The 20,195-nt window shown below is 41.7% G+C and overlaps 1 protein-coding gene across 3 annotated transcripts in view; it reads right to left on the bottom strand.

Moving 5' to 3' along the window:
* Window positions 1-373: 373 nt before the first annotated feature.
* kdm4b (lysine (K)-specific demethylase 4B) overlaps window positions 374-20,195 on the bottom strand; it is a 1,116,292-nt gene continuing 1,096,470 nt past the window's right edge. For all 3 annotated transcript variants that reach the window (XM_072482756.1, XM_072482755.1, XM_072482757.1), the window contains 4 exons: window positions 15,674-15,841; window positions 13,337-13,456; window positions 8,162-8,254; window positions 374-2,387 (listed from right to left, as the gene is read on the bottom strand). In XM_072482756.1, the coding sequence (XP_072338857.1) occupies window positions 2,196-2,387; window positions 8,162-8,254; window positions 13,337-13,456; window positions 15,674-15,841 (573 nt within the window). In that variant the 3' untranslated portion in view covers window positions 374-2,195. The remainder of the gene's footprint in view (window positions 2,388-8,161; window positions 8,255-13,336; window positions 13,457-15,673; window positions 15,842-20,195) is intronic.

A 20,195-nucleotide genomic window follows, 5' to 3' on the forward strand; every position in this document is an offset into this window, starting at 1 on the left:
TGCAGTTTAGTCACTTAGAATTACAAAAAATAGCCTCCACTCACCATCTATGTGGAAAACAACATATTTACGACTGCATTCGACACACAGCTACTATACTTAGCCACCTTGGTCCTAATAAGCAAAAGGCTGCAAATAACTTCTGAAGAGTGAGAGTTTTTATGCCTTCTGATATTTTACAGAAATAATTTAAAGTATTTAATACAGTGGCATGATGCATTTTGTACATAATTTATCAATGTTTCACTGTTGATGACAATCATCTTCTACATTTTAATTTATTTCTTGCTCTCATCAGGTTTCAATCCACCCTACCTGCACCACAAGCCCCCCTTTCCCTTGCCCCCCCCCCCCCCCCCCCCCCCCACACACACACACATACAAATGCTCTGAGGGGTCCCAATCCCTCCAACAACAAAAAAAAATAAACAACTTAATTATGAGACCTGGCAAGTTCTAAACGCGTGCTGCTACACGATTGAATGCAAAGTCAAAATAATTGAAAGGTTTTGTTCCTCTCATGGTTTTGTCATTTGTTTTGCTAATTAAGCCACAAAGGTCTGGATTTTCTACAACACTTTCCTCTATTTGATGGCACAGATAAGGTAGGAGCAAACTCACAAATGGATGAAGGAGGGCAGCTTAACTTCAACCTACTCCAACTCTCTTATGGGAGCCGCGGAGTTGCATGTCCCAGCCATGAGGAGATATCATTCACAGCCAAATGCAATAATTCCGATCTGCTTCAGTGCTTATGCAGATGAAAAATATCAAATTGGGCAGAAAAGAAAACTATACAAAGAAAACTATACAAAGATTACATTTAAATATGTACAAATAAGCACATTGTTTTCTAATGAACAAAACATGCATCTTTTTTGAGGTTACCAAATAAATCAATGGTTTATAGAAAAAGTGGCTCAACAGAACTAATTAGAAAGTGAAATACGTGCTTGTTTTGGCCAATGATGAACAAGTCAAGGTTTTGTTTTGAGCTTCTGACAATTCAAAGGATATTAAGGACTGAAAACTGACTGAAAACTATTGACCTGGGGGAACTATGTTGCACACACAGGTTTCCTACCACCCCCACTCTATGGATGATTACTAATTATGCTTTGTGGTAATCTTTTACAATTCCAATGCGTTTAATTTAGCATCAATTGCAATCAATAGTGAATCAGGCCTTAAATAGAACAAGTTTTGAAGCACTGAAAAAAAATTAAGACGGCACAAAGAAGTACGGACTCTCCTCCCCCCACCACCCCCAAACCCGTAACCCAACAGTAGAGACTTCATCAAGACTTGTCCTGGGATTAACTGACTCCACAGATCACGAGGCGTGATCGATTTCTTTCTAAATTCATCTGCCCCCACCTCCATAGCATTTTTTCAGCCCCATTTTAAATCAGGACTCACCACACACATTTCAAAAACAGCAAAAAAAAATTAAAGGTTCGAAAACATTTTAAGAGGAAAGAAACCACCTTCTGTGTGTTGCCACTCAAAAACTATGCACATTATAAATTCCACTGAGCGAAAAGTTAACATAACAGTTGGTCCCAAGCTGGGACTCGATGCATCATTATGCTCAGCCACATCCGAGGTTTTAAGAACAGGGATTTTCTTTTTGCCTTCAGTGAAAAATTTAAACCATTTTTGGGAATGCAGCCTTTATATTTATGTTTGAAAAAATTTCAAAATCCACCAAAGCCTCTCAACAATAAAAAAAATACTGTACACCTGAAGATGAAAAAAATGGTCTTGCTGCAGACAAAACAGAGAAGTGACATTGGTTTCCTTCATGTTAATACTACCGCACCCTACAACAATTGCAAATATTGCTTTGGTTCAAATATGCCAGGGAGATGCACATGAAAGCTAGAAAAACGCTGAACTCTGTTCTCTCCTTCTTAAGCCCAAGATTTTCACACAAAAAAAGACCTCACAAACAAGTTTTTTTTTCTATGTACAAGAGATGTGGTCGAAACTTCAAGGCAGATTCAGTAGTTCAATTCTAAATTTGTTTAGCACCTTCGCAGAAGATGGCTCACAGCATTTACTGTAGGGTCTTTTCAATAACATTTTTTTGTTTAAATTGAATCCATTCACTAAGCACAAAAGCATTTCATTTTTTCCATTGAAAAACCTAAAACAACAAACCCCCACCCCCCAAAACACAGAATTGCATTTCCCTAATTAATATATCCCTGCTGGTACGATGAATGAAAGAGGTTTTCCATAAATGTAAAATATTCAGGGTTCTGGGTGTAATCTTTCTGGCTGTAATCTTCTAGAAACTTGGAGTTCGATGGCCGAGCCTTCTTCAGCTCCTTGAAGTCCTCTCCTGAGATATAATCCTTGTGTTGCGAGCTCATCAGTGGTGACTGTGAAACAAACAGGATAGTGAGCGGACGACGTAGATCAAAGGTTTCACAGCAAAATCAAGACAGCACTTCGTCAGTGGAAGGCTTAAAGATGCATCCCACCCCGGTGATTTCCTACCTTTGAAATTTAGATCAGTTTAACAAATAACAATTTATACAAATCTATATCACAGGTGTTAAAGGTCAGGATTAAAGTAAAAGGATGTAACTCTTCACTTGAATTGAATGTTATCAACGGAGCCTCCTCTATTACAATTTCAGTTGAATTACCATGCAGAGGACATGTTTGAGGCTGCAGGGAGAAGCTCCCATAGAGGCTGTATTTAGTTGAAATAATGATTGAAACTAAGGCAATATCCTAGTTTAGAGATGCCCAAATTCAGTTCATATACGGAGGGACAGCCGATTGTATCTAGTTAAATAAAGTGATTCTAAAAAAGACACAATCAATCACAGAATATTCTAAAACAGAAACAATCCATTTGGACCATCAAGTCGGTGCTCATACTTCATGCTACCTGAGTGACATAAATTTAATCAAGTCTTCTGCGCCCTTTATTCTTCAACATTCAATTTCCTGTTGCAGAGAAATCAGAATTTATCCCCCAAACAAACCCAAGGCCACAAAGTGGATGTGTTTTGGTGATTTAAGTGAGGATCAGTATCAAGAGGAAATGCAATACTTCAGCACTCAAGAGGTCAAGATGCAGCATCATCTTCCCCAACGTGCCTTCTTTACATGGCCATTCTTCATGTCAGAGAGTGAAAGTGCGCACGCTTCTTTTGGGTGACCAAATAGTCAGTGTGCACGTGGTTGTGTGCATGTGTGTTTTGAGATTCAGTAGACCATTTGATTGCAGCTCATGGTGAAGGGAATGCAACTGAGCCTGAGCATCAACTGCAAGAAAGAAGTATTGATGACAGTGAATAGAATTAGGGATTCTCACTGGGTCTTTGTACAGGGAGCTCTGAGACATAAGGACCTATTACAGAACCCATATGGTTGCCTCAGGGGTCAGGAAAACTCATTGGGTCTGTAACCTTGGGAATACCTGGTCTGTAAAATACTGTGATCTATTCAGTCACAGCAACATGGGGGAGCGCAAACCTTTAATTTGTACAGGAAGTAAAACCAAGCGACGGTGGTTTACACCAAACTGTGTGTCGGTATTATTTGCAATCTCAATTTATTAATAAGTTATGTTACCCATGTGTATTCCTTCATAAACTACTGATAATGTAGTTTATTTATTGGAATTGAAGGTGAGCAAGGAGAATTGGGTGCATCAGATAACCACAAGAGGACAGATGGAATGGTATGAATACAGTAAGTGACAAGTCTGTATATATGCTGACACTACATTGGAGCAATTGGAGGGTCAGCAATCAGTAGTCAGGTGGCATCACTGGATTAATGCGGTGTTCTTCTCACTCTCTTTGTTTCATAGTTTGTCTCCTTTGGTCGATGTAGCACAGCTAATTGTTTCTGGCATTGTGACCAATTAGGTGAATTTTATAAAACAGCATAATCGTGACTGCCACATCGGGTTTCACCTCTTGTCCAAGTTGTTTGGTGCTACCCGTGCAACACTGCTCAGAAATACAACCGAGGGGAGCGAAGGATTAAAATATGTCCTTCCATTCTGTAAGATTGCAACATGAAGTGCAAGTGAAGCACCTGGACTCCTTCCTTCTTTCCTATTTGGCTAATTACGCATGAAATGAAATGAAATGAAAATGAAAATGGCTTATTGTCACAAGTAGGCTTCAAATTAAGTTACTGTGAAAAGCCCCTAGTCGCCACATTCCGGCGCCTGTTCGGGGAGGCTGGTATGGGAATTGAACCGTGCTGCTGGCCTGCCTTGGTCTGCTTTTAAAAGCCAGCGATTTAGCCCAGTGTGCTAAACCAGCATTTACTTGGTCATTTGCTTTGTCTCAAGAGGCAAGTAGATTTCTAAAGGTTGAACAAGGGCTGATCTATAACAGGCCACTACCACCAGATTACTGCAATTTAACAAAGAGAAACACCTAGCCTTTTCTGCCAGCTTCCAATAATGAGATGGCATAGATTCGGGGGATCACTGGTCATAAGCCGACAATGAATACATTTCAGAAGCACTTAACTGGAAGCAAACCTATGTGGGTCGTTCAGAGGCTGTGAAAGATGTTCGATAAATGGAAGTTATAAAATATGAGAAACCAAAAAGAGACCTGCAGTTAAGTATACATATATTTCAAAGCTTTTATCTGGAATACTGATTTGTATGATTCTTTCAGCTGACCCATTCATGAACATATAAATGATGAATAAGGAACGCATACATCAGACATTCCAGCTCAGGGACTGGATTCTCTGCTCCCCGACGGCGAAATCGCGTTCGGTGACGGGGCGGAGAATCCATTTTGGCGCCGAAATTGGGAGCAGCGCCGGTTTTTGAATTCTCCGCCCCCGACGCACCGATTACCCACCGCCACAGGCCATTGCCTGAGGCCCGCCCTGTGATGCTCCGTCCCCGAATGCCGAATTCCCTACGGCGTGGGACTCTCATGGTCCCAGCCGTTCGGGAACCTCGGGAGGCGGCTGCGGACTCAGTTTGGGGCCGCCACAGTTGGGGAGGGCCGATCCGCGGGTAGGGGGGGGGGCTTCATTCGGGGCTGGGGGCTCTGTGGGTGGGCGGTCTGGGGCACGAGTGGCCGATGGGGGCACTAGTTTGGCAATCCAAGCCTGCTGCAGGCAGCCGCCATGTGCATGCGCAGCCTCTGAACCGAACGTGCTGGGGGCCGTATCTGCAGCTAGAGCTGCGAGCTCTACGTTGCCGCCCTGCTAGCCCCCTGCAAAGCAGGGAATCGGTGGCCTTTTGACGCCAGTTTTCCTGGCGTAGAAGACCACCCTTTCCGCGCCGGCGTGGGGACTTCATCTCCAAAAAGGAGAATCCAACCACAGATCTCTCTGCAGTTGTGACTCATTCGCTTTGAAACTCTCATTTTCTGCAAAACTGAAATGTTTGCAATTACTCTTCCCAACCAGTAGACACGAATTTGGATCAGGTTGCCAAAATACCCGATATCTGAGAAATTACTTGCAATAGAGCATATCTCTCTTGAAACCCATGAGAATATATCTTAATCTGATAAACTGTCTCTTTAAAACCATAAGAAGTTATCTCCATCTCAGGACTTTCCTCTTTGAACCCTGATACACTGAACGCGGTATGTTTGGAAACTCAGCAAACATTTTGACAAATTGAATTCTCTGCTGCAGAGTTTAGTGCCTGTGCCTGATACTCTGCTCATAAAAGAGGTTTCATAATTGAGCAGCCTCATCCATCTTATCTGTTTGTACACTGGCAGACTTATGTTTCCCCAATCCAATAATATGAGCAAAAAAATTATCAGGTTGCCTGCTGTGGTTATTTCCTTTCCGGAAATCTAACCTGAAGGCCAGTTAGACACCACACTTGTAAACTAAGATTTATTCTGATACACAGTTGCTTGAACCAAATGTACTATGATCAGGAAAAATGATTTTTTTCTGAAGGTCAAATTTCATATTAGACTGATTTAGGTTCACCCACACTCAGTAACTAACTAACTAATCTATGTCTATGTTTAATTAGACACCTTCTACAAGTCTCAGTCCGACATGTGTGGCAAGTAGATTGGTTTAACCCAAGCCGCAACGGATTGAGATTTATCAAAGACTGATAACAGATAAACCACTGAAGTGTATTGAGCTGTATTAAATGAGATATGCCAGAATAGTACAAATTAAAGCTAAAATGAGCAAGATTAGACAATCCAGTCTTGGTTGAGTGATTAGGCCCCAATGAGAGAAGCAAATTGAGTTCCAGCTCTTGTAAGGTGAGTCAAGCCTGGAAATTGGACCAATGTCTCGCCAAAGCTGATCTCGGGTATTTATCATTATTTGTAGGTTTAGGCCTACATTTGAGATACTGTGTTGTTGTTGTTTCAAGTTCCTCCTGTCTTACAATGGCTTTTTCAAAACTTCACCACAGTAAGCAAAGTGGTAACATTCCCTCTGGTCATTATTTACAGTAAAACACTATTTTACCTCAAAATTGCTTGCATCTAGTGAAATTGAAGTTCAGGGTAAGTTTCCCCCCTATTTGTGTAAAGCTACATCTTGTTCCAGTGAGACACTTAAAGGTATGATATTTGTTTGATAAAAATGTGTAGCACAGCATGAACAATAAGAATGCAGCTTCTGTGTTACATTGATCCTCAGAAGCAATTTCATGTGCACGGAATTTTTTAAAACTGCTCAGGGCAGCGGAGGCCAACTATCCCAGAATACCTTACAAACAGCAACATGCGTACGTTTTGCCATTTCACCCCCTAAAAAATAAGTATCATCAGCTTCTTAAACCTCAGATTGCCAATGATTAAATATCACACTCTGCCACCTGCCCCACTTACAAGTGGAACTGTACTGCTTGCACTGTGAATTGACTTCAGTGCTGTGTGGAAGCACTGGAGGTCAATTATTTTTTTGTTAATGGCTGGATGGTGATAATTAATCGCTATTTTAATTCTTCCCCTTTCTCCCCCTCAAGGTGTGGACTTTCATCAGCTGCATAGAGTTCAGTAGGCTCCGGGAATCCTCTGCCCAGAGTCAAACCGGCCATTTTTATTAGCTTGGATCAAGAGTATCAGCAGCCTATTTCACTTACAAAAAGGCATTAGAACCACAACAGTTTCAGCACAGGACACTGAATAGCAGAATTATCATTGTAGTATGCCTTTCCCTATCCACAGCGTAACCAATTGTAATGCCAATGCTGCAGTCCCTGATAACCAAACAGTAATCAAACTGCAATCTCTGGTGTCTAGAGCTTCATTCCACATTAGCATTGTACAGTAGGCCATTGAGGGAGTGCAATTTTAATTTTTATAAAGAGCCATATTTCCAAGTCAGATCCTCTTTGGATTAAAAGGTAGTGGGTTCAAATTCCACTCTGGAGACTGGTGTCCATATGCCATGCTGGCACTTTTCTATAGTACTGAAGGCAGGAATACACAGTTGGATGTAGATGTAAAAGATCCTATGATAATATTTGAAGAGGAGCAGGGGAGTTCCTCTTGGTGTTCTGGATAATAATTAGCTCGTAACCAAAAACCATTAAAAGAAACATGATCTCATCATTATCACATTGCCTTTTGTGGGCTCTTATCATGTACAAATTGGTTGCTGCATTTCCTACAAAAACAATTATGCCTCTAAAGTATTTTGCTGATTGTAAAATATTTTGTGATGTCTGGAGGTTGTGAAAACTGCTACATAAATACTAGCCATTCTTTATTTTACTGTGTGCCATTGAAATTGAGTTCTTGGGTGGTTATCATATTGTGTGCCCTTTATTATGGAGGTGCCTGGATTGGTGGGAAGCAAATCAATCTCAGGTCTCCAGAGGACCCGCCAGCTGAAACCATGTGGCACTGGACCCCTATTTGGGAAAGGAACTTGAATCCGACCTCCAATTGTGAACTGACTCCCACCTTAAATGGGCGGTTTCTGGCACCAGTATCACACGGGTCACTCGTGTAGCTCTTCCAGGTATCAGTGCTGGAATCTTATTAGCAATACCGAGGAACAAAAGTCCATTGCAGTTTGAGCTGGATGTTATAAACTCCATGTCACTTAAAATTGTTGGCCTAGACTTTGATAATGCAACATGTATCAGAGGTGCGTGGGCAATTGAATGATAATTAACAGTAGATAGCTATATGATGGGTAATATATGCTACAAACTCACCAGCCTTGCTTTCACACGCTTGGGTAGCTCCTCATCCAGTGTGAAAAGATCTTCTCTTTTCAAGGTCAACTGAGAACCTCCCTCAAACTCCACCTGAATCATAGGCAAGTTATCAAGAGAATGAACATTTAGTGCAACTTTTCACAGTAACATCATTGAAACCTACTTGTGACAATAAGCAATTATTATTACAAGAGCATCACATGATTTCCAATCTCTCCATGGCCTTGGCCCATCCTACCCCGTGACCTCCTCCAGCTCGTCAACCCACTGAGATTTTTGTATTTCACCAATCTTCACCTCTTGCACATCCTTCATTTTCACTGTTCCACCGTTGACAGCCATAATTCGTCCTTAGGTTCTGAGGCTGCCTCCCTAAAACCTTTGATTTCTTCTTTCTCCTACCTAATTCACCAAACTTTTGGTTACCTGCCTTAATATGTATTCATGTGGCATAGTGGTTATTTTTGATGTTAGAATTGCTCCCATGAATGCCATTTTCTACATTGAAGGCGCTACATAAATGCACTCTGCTGTTATTGGTATAGATTCTATCTTATGACACCAGGTGGCAGTAGATCACTGGGTAAGTGCTACACCTGGAGATATTTCTAAATATGCCAAAGTAAACTAGTGGCAGAGAATGGAACTGAAGAAAATTTCTTCTGGAAAGATGATTTTCTAAACGGTTTCAGTTGAGAAAAACCTCACTATTACGTCATTGACAGTTTCGCTCCCTTTGAAGGCTTTCAACATCATACATCATTCTTGGGTAACAAAGTATTCAGGCGGTTCACTTGATTTTTTACATAATGATTGCCTTGTGTAACACTGGATGGGCAAATCTCTTACCAAGTCAGTGCTTCCTCCTCCTAATAAAGAAGCCTTCCTGCCAACACTAGCTACAATACCCTACCTTATCAAAATCTGTCAATCAAGATTCCTTACTTGTCAAAATCTGAATTTCTTTGCATTTTCCTCCTGGAGCTAACATGAAGGTATCATTACCCAGTCTAATCCATTCTCCCCTTGGACCAGAAAACTCAATAACTCTTCACCTTCCTCAGTCACCCTTTTTTCACACAACATACAGGACTTTAAAATCACTATTCTGGATTTAATTGACTTCTCTGCTATTCCCAGTTCTATTGTCCTACACTCTAGTTTTGTCTCTTCACCCTAGGTTCTTTTTAATATCATAATGCAATTTCCAAGAATTAATAGTTCAGGAACACAGGAACGTGATGGTAGGCTAGGCTCAGCCCCTTGAGCCTAGCCTACCATTCAATTAGCTTATGACAGAACTTTATCTTAACTCCATTATCCATCTTTGCTCTATAACCTTCAATAACCTTGCCTAGTAAAATCTATCAATCCCAGTTTTGAACTCAATACTGCAGAGAACCTCATTAAATATTCTAGTAACTTGTCTACAACTGACATTAGACTAATAGATCTGTTGGTGTAAACTTTCTGCTTTGACAGTGTATGATTTGATACTTGGCTATATGAATTAATGCTTGCTTTTAAGTTGCCACGAACGGTGATTTCTGCTGAAACAGTGAACTTTGGACTAAGAGTGACTCTAACAGATATATCCTCCAAAGACAATAGGTCAGTGATGACCAGTGCTCCACGGACTGCAGGAGCTATTATTCTAAGCTGTCAGAACAGCTGCGAGAGGAAGGGGGGGCTTCTAGTTCCGGCATCCAGGACTGGCAACTCAACTCATGATCTTATGTAATCATGCGCGCAACATATTGATTGGACAAAGGTAAACTACTGTGTAAAGAATTGATAACTATAGATGGAATGAACTGCGATATTAAGAGAATTGATTGGCTGTATGTAAATGAGAATGCAAACTAATTCTGCTTTTGAAAGTGCATATTAACCCAGTTTAAGCCACAGCTCAAAAAGAAAAAGTGTGCCGTCAAGACCGAGGGGTCTAGGACCTTTCTCCCAGAGCTCTGCAACAATAAATTGCATCTCACGTTAAGGTCTGCTTGTAAATATTTTCACCCAACAGATCTACCATTTCTTAGTTTGTCTCGCTAAATTTTCTGAAACAGTGGAGTGACAATGCCAGCTTTCCAATCCAAAGTAACAATTCCTGAATCCCAGGTTTTGGAAGATTATGACTAATGCATCAACAACTTCCTTCCTCACCTACTTCTTTTAGTATCCTGAAATCAGCCATGATTGAATGGTGGAGTGGACTCGATGGGCCGAATGGCCTTACTTCCGCTCCTGTGTCTTATGGTCTTATGGAAACAGCCAGGTCCAGGAGATTTGTCCATCTTTATTCACATTTAGTTTCTCCATCATCAACTTTTTTGAAACCTATCAAATCTAGATAACCCTTCCCTTCGTTTAGCTTCCTTCTACCTCTGATATTTTAGCCTCATTCTTTATTGTCAAGGCCAATATATTTAGTAAATCTTCCATCCGCTTTGGTCATTAAAGGGCCCACATTACTCTCAGTTTCCCTCCTCCTCGTAATATAGGGCGCATTTCACCCGAAATATTTCTATGTCCAGTTTCGAGTGTGTTTAGTGGGGTGTTACTCAGTGGCTACAGTGCCGAGGGATACAGCTATTCAATGGCACTTTGCCTTTTTTTGGGCCTCGGGGAGTTTCTTCCCTTCGAGGCCATACAGGCAGTTTTCCTGCACTGGGGAGCTGGGCTCTACACCCCTCACCTTTCAGAACTCCACCTCAGCTTTTAGGACACCCCCAGCCCCTTCACACTCCCAACCTATTTTTGTCCCCTCAAACATTCCCCCTCCTCCCCAATTCATGGGCATGGACCCCCCAGGCCACGACGCCTGGCAGAGCTATCCTGGCACCTGGGCACCTTGGCAATGCCAGGCAGGCAGTGCTACTCGCACGCTGGCTGTGCACGAGTGGCACGGTCAGTGTGTCTGGGTGGCAATGCCAGGGTGCCAGGCTAGCAGTGCCAAAGTTCCCGGGGGAGTGCCAGGGTCCTACCCTGCCCTGTCCGCAACCATCCGGGGGGCTCGAATGGCCTGCGCAACCCCTTGAGGTGCTATCACCCCTGGTCCACGTTTGTGGAAACCTGTGCCAGGCATGATAGATCATTTAAATATCACGCCAGTGAGGGCGTGATCCAGATCGCGATAGGCACAGCGAGTCAGGTGACTTGTGATTGGCCCAGCGCAAAACTCTATTTGAGGCTCTTCCGGGAATCACCCATTATGCCCAACTCCACGCCGGGTGCAAAGCGGTGGCTGAATCACACCCATGCTGTCACCATGATGTGACAGAGTGATATTAATCTTTAATTTCATTACCTTATAAAACATATATTGAGCTGCTTAAAAATTACTTTTAAACAGCATGCAAAGACATTGACTTAAGATGACTGCCACAAGTCACCTGGCATTAAAAGTTGACCAGTTTTCTGCAAGTTTCCAATATGGAATATAATCAAGACATGCCCACACATCCTCATAGAATTTTACACCTGCTGTTGTCAAGAACTACTTCAAACAAATATTTTTGTAATATAAATTTAGAGTGCCCAATTATATTTTTCCAATTAAGGAACAATTTAGCGTGGGCAGTCCACTTACCCTGCACATCTTTGGGTTGTGGGGATGAGACCCACGCAGACAGAGGGAGAATGTGCAAACTCCACAAGTAACCAAGGCCAGGATCGAACCCGGGTCCTCAGCGCTGTGAGGCAGCAGTGCTAACCACTGCGCCGCCCTACTTCAAGAAAAATATACTGAAACTATACTGGGCTTCAAATTTGCATTTCTATAAAACTACCACTTATGCGGGAACAGAAATGCTATTGGGATAATAGCCATATGGAAGGCATCATCAAGGAGAGTATGGACCATTCAGCGGTTAATGAATGGGACCGTACAACATCTAATCACTTCAGCCATAAAGAATTAACCATGATCTATCCAGACATGAACTAAGCAAATAACTTCTGAAATCATGATGTAGAGAGCCGTCACGTGACTAGAATAATCATCTTTGAAATCTCTTATTACAACATGCAAGCTGCTAAGCAGTAATCTGGAAAACCCCCACAAATAGGGCATGAATACTCTCACTCTCCCCTTTACTCCCACGTTCAAGACCCTATATGACCGTTTGAAACCCAACATGGAGAAAGAGGATTTCCAGTAAAAAGAACCTCTGGTGTAAAAATCATCCAGTTTTGGAAAAGACAAGTTAGTGTGTCTCCAGAAATTGTAGATCACATCGGCTTCAACCACAATGAATCTTCAAGACCACCATGAAAGATATTCTGCTTCAGCCACGGGTACCAGCGAAGAAATCAAACAATGACCTCTATTTTTTACCGTTTAGCATTGAACTTTTAAATTGGCCGAAAAGTAACTCCCCACGCATATTTGTGTGTGTTATGAAGGTCAGGTGTGGGTTTTACCTTTTTAAATATTTTTCTATGTTTTCTGGGTGGTTTTATAACTCAATAAAAACTATTCTTTTTTGTGTTTTAAACTCAAGAACCCCTGCCAGACTGGTTTATTTGCAATCAGCCAGTAAATGGTTAAGAACAGACAACAATTAAATATCTTCATCCTCGTTAAATTCACAAAAAAATCCTATTACACTCAGACTTGGGAGTGGCATAATAGGCGAGTCATTTTTACTCCGCCTCACATGCCCGTAACAATATTTATTAAAATGGTCTTCAGTGCTGTCATTGATGTTCCTCACAAACTTTTGTCAAATCAATTTTTGTGGCTCTTACCGCTTCATGTATATTGCTTTGCTGTTCTTTATAGCTCTCCCAATCCACAGGATCCCTAACTTTGCTTTCTTTTAGTTTTAGACTAGATCTTACGTCCTTTGCTGACCAAGGTTGTTCAATTACACAAGTACAGCTCTTGCCCTTTTAGGGGTACATACAAATCTTTTTATTTTAAAACACTTCCCACTGCACATCCATAGTTATCAGTTGGTAGCTCTGCCCTATCTATTGTGGTCAATTTCTGCCTCATCCCTTCAAAGACATCCTTACCTAAATTAAAAACTTTGTTTCAGGTTTCATAAAGTCATCTTTTTCTCTTGTTTTATGATATTTGCTATTTGAACAAAAAAGGACAATGCACCAATGTAGTGCAGGTCTGTGTGGCTGTTTCAGGGAGATAAAATGTGACCTAAATCTTACCTGATAGTTGTATCTGACCTGGGAACCAATAAACTTTGCACTGTACACCAGAGTGTCAATCCATCGCACCTGGATGATCTCGCCCTCAGTGGGCGAACCATGTCGCAAGCAGTCCCTACTCTGTACAGATAACAAATAAACATATCAGGGACAGCATAATCATGGTCGAGCATACTGCACAAAAACAGATTACTGTGGTGAGATTCAGCTCAAAACAACCATCAAAAACAACTTGGACTACCTTTGAGAAAGTAACAAAGCCCCTCCCCTTGAAAAAAAACAGTAATAAATAGCTGATTATAATCACTGAACATGCAATGCAATTTACAGTATACCAACTTTGATTGGGATTGCTAAAAGGCAAGATAGTCATTGGGGCAGTGCTTGCATAGTGTGAATTGCTTCTCACCTGTACCTCTGACAGTTAGTCTATGGGGTACATACATGCTCTGCAATTTCTGGAGAAACCTACACCTTGAGGGAAGATGTTAGCCCCATGAGTCCTGCAAGAAACCTGCCAGAAACCTAATTTAGATAGTGAGATGAAATCCGTGTTTTCAAAGATGTATTTTTGACACACACTCTAACCAGAACTGAAACAGAAACTTCAGGTTTCTAGGGAAACTGACACCAGTTGAAACCAGTTAATCAGGCACAGAACCATTCGAGCTCAGATCCCAGTGGCGCTGTATAGGCAGGCTGAAGATGATGGAGCTGGTACCAGGAGCTGAGAATAGGCAAATACACAGTTGCTTCAGTTTTTTTGTTTGTGATGATAGCATTTATGGATCCTTGCCATCAAGACCGTCGTGACCAGAGTGGAGGAGATTCTGGTGACATGTGCCATTTTGGTGAAGACCATGCCCATAGAACTCCAGTTGGTCTCTATCAGCTGATTATCAGGCTAAATTGTCAAAGAAACTGATCTAAAACTCTTCTGGAGAACGTTCGGAACTGTAAAGGACTTTTGTGTCTGAAACCTGTGTCTTATATGCTGAGTGAACTGCGAGTTAATCTGCAAGATCTGCCATTATTGTCTTTGCTATTTAATGTGAAATTTATAGTTTACATTCACCACAATTTGTTTGTTCATTTATGTTGATGCAAATTTTGGCTTGTTTATTCAAGTAAACTGTCCATTGTTTTTTTAATTGGGGTTATTAGATTAGTTTGGTTCTTTTGGTTTGTTGGTCTCCATGTGAATCATAACAAAATCAGGGGGGTACCTTCAGTTATATGGAGACTAGAGAAGTTGACAATGGTCCCATTACAGGAGACGACACAGATTTAAGGTAATTGGCAAAAGAACCAGAGGAAGATTCAGAGAATGTTCCTTGTACAGTGAGTTGTTAGGATCTGTAATGTACTGTCCAAAAGGGAAGTGGAAGCAGATTCAATTGTAACTTTCAAAAGGGAATGGGATAAATTCTTGAAAAGAAATCATGTGCAAGGCTATGGGGAAAGAGCTCGAAAGTGGGACGAATTGGACAGTCATAATGGGTTGGGTGACCTGTAAGGTTCTATGCTTCTAGGCATAGTCATGATGCTATCATACAGCCAATTTCCTTCCAGAAATAAGGCAATGCTGCTCTGCAGTAACAAGTGCTAGGAGCTGTATGTGAACAGGTGAAGGGGAGATTTATCTGAAAATGAGGAAATTGAAATCTTAATGGTTGGGCTGAGAAATTATTTTACTGATCATTTATACTGGGAAAATACCCTGAAATAAATGATGATAGATTTTATCATCCCAAACAAGCATTTGGAGCTTTATAACCTTGGTTGTAAGTGACAGGTCTGGAAAAGGGGTCAGCAAATTTGGGGCAACAAATTGATAGTATCGCAAGAAGCAGCTCACAGAACAGGAAGGATTTTGACTTGCGTGTTCTTTCTAATTGCATTTTGGTATCAACATACTAAATGTGCTTGATCACAACCATGGTGCGGATTCATTGTGTATCACAAGCACAAATCTGTATCCTTTTACTCCCTTTACCCTCAGCATTAGTGTGCCTGATGGCAGTATTAATACACAAACAATGTGCTTCCTGCCATTACAGTGCTTGGGTTTACATTGATTTTCAATATATGACCTGAACCCAACCATTTCATTCTTTGCTGAGAAATCTGGCAATCATTCTTTTATCTTGCTATTTTTTAAATTTAGTGTATTATCTTATTGAGTACCTTAATTAGGATCAAAGGGACTAGGACCTCTCCTCGGAAAATACTTTCTTAATCAAAGGAAGATGTAGCCAAGACTTTTTCATCAACCAGTAAAATGTTCTGAACAAATAAATGAGTCAGTAGAAAAGGCATAGATGCCTGTCTACTTACAACAATATTTTCTGGGTATACATTGTCACTGTATGATCCATCTTCAAAATTGATCTCATAAAAGGTCTGTGCAGCAGCTCCAATCACTTTACACTTGTAGTAAAGTCCGTTTTGATTTTTTGCGATGACCGTCTGACCCATTGAGACGAGCCAAGGATCTTGGTTTTGCTAAAGTTCATGGTAGGAGAGGGGCAAGATTAGACAGAACAGGGAGACTAGTCAATATACAGAAAAATGTTAAAAATATATTTAATCTTGTTAAGTTTTTTAAACCTTTCAATTGGTAGAAAATTACACAGTTTATTTCACAATTGCAGAAGAATTCAATTTTAATAAAAGCTTTTTCAGGAACTTTTAATGAGTTCTCTCCCCAAAACATTCAATTCTTAAGAATTGTCTCTAATTTCCCTCCTCTCGCTTTGCTCCCAACGTTGTCATCCTGGAAGCTGCATTTTTAGAGCCCCTTTCCCCATCAATTAATCTTTAATTAAGGGATGTTCAAGATACAAAATCCTGGAGCTTCGGGGGTCACGTCTAAAGTTGAGATCCATGATCCCATTGATGTGTCCTTAATTACAATCCATGCTAATTAATATTATACCTTGCCAAACCTTCAGGCCCACACAATTCAAACAGAATAAACCAACAAGGATTAATTGCCTGGTGCTTGAGAACCAGATTGTCAGAGGTAAATCAATCACAAATGGGTCACTGGCTCTTGTTTTAACAATTCCATCTGTATTTCATTGTTACTCCTATGATAACAGCCTTACAGTCCATCTGAAGCCGTCACTCCTGACCCATATGTTGCCCCTCTCCATATTCAGAGATCATTTATATTCAATACATGGATTCAGATAAGCTATTGTTTACATAACTGGTAAACAATTCTCTTTGGTGGCACAATCAATGGGATGACTCAAGTTGTAGAGCAGCATTGTTTGATCAAACAGGTTAATGAAGGAGAGGTATGCGATATCACTGGAAAACATTCATTTATGATGCAGCCTTGAATCCCATTGTGCCTGTCCAGTCATAAACTGAAATTCTATGAACTGCTGGGAATATTTTCCAGAAACTACAACTTAATAGCAAATGCAACCCTTTCTTCATGCCAATATTATTGACAGCACACCTTTGAGACATGCACCATTCACTTGCTGCCCTCATGACCACCATTGTGATTCTTTACAATAAAAAAAACCTCTTCCTTCCTATCATTAAAGTCTATTTATACTGTACTTTTCCTGCAGTGCAATCCTCTTCATCAAGGTGATGTGTGTGTATCATAGTCACAGCTCTTTTTGAAGAACTCACTCACATTTATCATTATGTACCCCCCCATCCTGTATCAATATATCAAGGTTATTGTAATGTACGCAGTGAAAATTGTGCCAGATGTTGCCTTCCTTGAACTGAATTCTTCATGGAGAACAAAGGAGAACAATAGTCATACCAGGAACACTCAGCATATAGATTCAATTTATAAAGTCCTCATGTCACCAATTTCCCTCTTTTCAGCAAATGGTTCGCACCCAGGATGCAAGTTGCTTGCAGAGAAGATGCAGTACTTTTAAACATGGTAGGTGGCAGGGAAACAGGACTTCTGCAATTAATCTTTACTATAGGGAGAATAGATCTTCTAGATCAGACATGGAGATAACACTTTGAGAACTGCAGTAACACATTTCATTCACTTTATAAATGGATATCAGATTACAAAGGGAATAATTGAAGAACAGTGCCAATTGAGTAACCACCAACAGAAGATAGACGGCGAACAATCCAACAACACAATCACACGATTCAGATCAAATCTATGGTGATGCTTTTCTCTGAGTCATACTGTCAATATGCACCCATGCACATCATGAGGTAAAAGCAGGCAGTGACAGACACCAAAGTGAGCCAATCAACATACAGAACAGAACACGACCAATCACCAGACAGAACACAAGCGGGGGGCTTCCAACTATAAAACACACGAGGCATCAGCACTCTGCCTCTTTCCACTGGTGACAACTGTAGTGACAGTCGGGGTGTACAAATCATTCAACACCTTCTACACATGGATCAGAGCTAGCATGGTCTAGATAGTTAGTGTTAGTTTACTTAGAGTAGTAGAGAGTCAACCCACAGGCAGCTGTGTGCTTCGTTACGGAAGTTCAATAAATCTTATTGAACCAACGCCTACTTTTGGTGTATGCTTGATCATTTCACTGCATTGTGTTGCAGGCCGTGTTACCCCAGGGTGAATAACACGACACATACAAGATTTTCTGCTCCCATCAGGCCGGTTTGGCGGTGAGAGCGAAAAATATCACGAGAAGGCTTAGTCGCGTTTCATGTCGATGTAAAGCAGGAAGTGATCGCCTCCGCCCCCCGTTAGTAGCGAGCACCATTTCCTGCTGATCAAAGTCGGGAACATCTCTGTAATAAATTAATTTGCGATGAGTTGATGGTAGGGCAGGTGAATCAGGGACCGCCTGCCAGTGATACAGCATGGTATCAATGCCTGCCGCCTTTCTGCACCAACTTCTGCACCATATGGTGCAAAAGGCCGCCATTGCTGTCCGCGACCTCAATGCTGTTTTTGCCACCTAACATTGGACTTTGCCGATATCGGAGAAAATCCCAGCCTTAGTCTCATTCTGTAACCTTGCTCGCTCCTTTAATAACCTAACTTGCCTCATTTTTTTTTTCATAGAATTTACAGTGCAGAAGGAGGCCATTCGGCCCATCGAGTCTGCACCGGCTCTTGGAAAGAGCACCCTACCCAAGGTCCACACCGCCACCCTATCCCCATAACCCAGTAACCCCACCCAACATGAAGGGCAATTTTGGACACTAAGGGCAATTTATCATGGCCAATCCACCTAACCTGCACATCTTTGGACTGTGGGAGGAAACCGGAGCACCCGGAGGAAACCCATGCACACACGGGGAGGATGTGCAGACTCAAGCCGGAATCGAACCTGGGACCCTGGAGCTGTGAAGCAATTGTGCTATCCACAATGCTACCGTGCTGCCCACGGTTTAAAGCAACTATCTGATTCCTTTCTAAAACAGTTGATGGACTCTGCTTCGACCACCATATTTTAGCAAGAAGTTCCACACTGTAACCATCTTTTGTGTAATAACTTTACTGTAACTTTCCCTTTCACTTCGTGTGCTTATCTTAACTTGGAATTCTCACTAAATAATGGAACAATCCATGATAATTCGTTTCTCTATAACTCTTCATAATCCTGCAGACGTTTAGCTGGTCAATCGTTAACCTTCTCAACTCTAGTGGAAAAAAGCTCTAATGTCTCAAATCTGTCATAAACTTCTTAGTGAATCAACATTATGCCATTTCCATCATGGTTACACCCTTCCTGTAATGTGGTGCCCAAAACCGCACACAATGGGCAAAATTCTCCATTTTTGAGACTAAGGCCGGATCTTTTCCCACCGGCAGCGCACCCCCGCCTGTGGCTTTCCCGGCGGTGTGGGGTGGCTTCAATGGGAAATCTGATCAACAAGCGGCGGGAGTAGATAATCCTGTCACCAGCGCACTCTGTGCTGCTGAGAAACACGCTACTGGCGACCTCAGGTGTGGTGGTGGATGGCTCCAGCTTTTACTGCTGGCCAGAATGGCAGGATCCCGTGACAAATTCTGCACTTTGAACCTCATTAATCATGCGCAGGTGAGTTCCCCGTTCAATCGCCTGGAGGGCTGACAGAGGATTCATACGCCCGCTGCCAGTGGTGGGTTCAAAGATCCTGAAGCCATATTTAAACACCAGTTCAGCACACTCATATCGCTCTCCCCAGCCCATCAGACCACGCAAGTGGTCAGCAATCCAGAGGACATAGGCTAACAGTCTCAAGAAGTCTGCTCCTTGAATCAAATACTCTCCCCCCCGAGCCCATCACCTGCAAGCTGCCCATTCCCATTTTGTTAAGTCTGCTACTAAAATTACTATTTCAACAAAACATGTATCCAAAAAGCACAAAGAAGTCCCCCAGTGAGCGTTTAGCCGCATGTTAGCCAGCGCTCACCAGTGCTGAGAAAAGTATGGCTCTTCCATGTAACTCGCATTGTATTTATTTTTAAAAACATTTTTATTAGGGTTTTCATAAAATATCAACAACAGAATGAAAAGGTAACTCAATAGAATTAAATACAAAACAAAGTAAAACAACCCCGTGCCCCCTCCCCCCGATACATAAATAATAAATTAACACCCCGAGTTAACACAAAGCAAACATAGCAAATATATACACCCCCTTAGATCCCCCAAGGTAAATAAACAAAAATAAAATAGAACCCCCCCCCCCCGGGTTGCTGCTGCTGTTGACCATTGTCTACCGTTCTGCCAGGAAGTCCAAGAACAGTTGCCACAGCCTAAAGAACCCTTGTACGGATCCCCTAAAGGCGAATTTCACCCTCTCCAATTGAATAAACCCCGCCATATCGTTGATCCAGGATTCCACGCTTGGGGGCCTCGCGTCCCTCCACTGAAGAAGAATCCTTCGC

Source organism: Scyliorhinus torazame, chromosome 18 (assembly GCF_047496885.1).
Source record: "Scyliorhinus torazame isolate Kashiwa2021f chromosome 18, sScyTor2.1, whole genome shotgun sequence".
Classification (NCBI taxonomy): domain Eukaryota; kingdom Metazoa; phylum Chordata; class Chondrichthyes; order Carcharhiniformes; family Scyliorhinidae; genus Scyliorhinus; species Scyliorhinus torazame.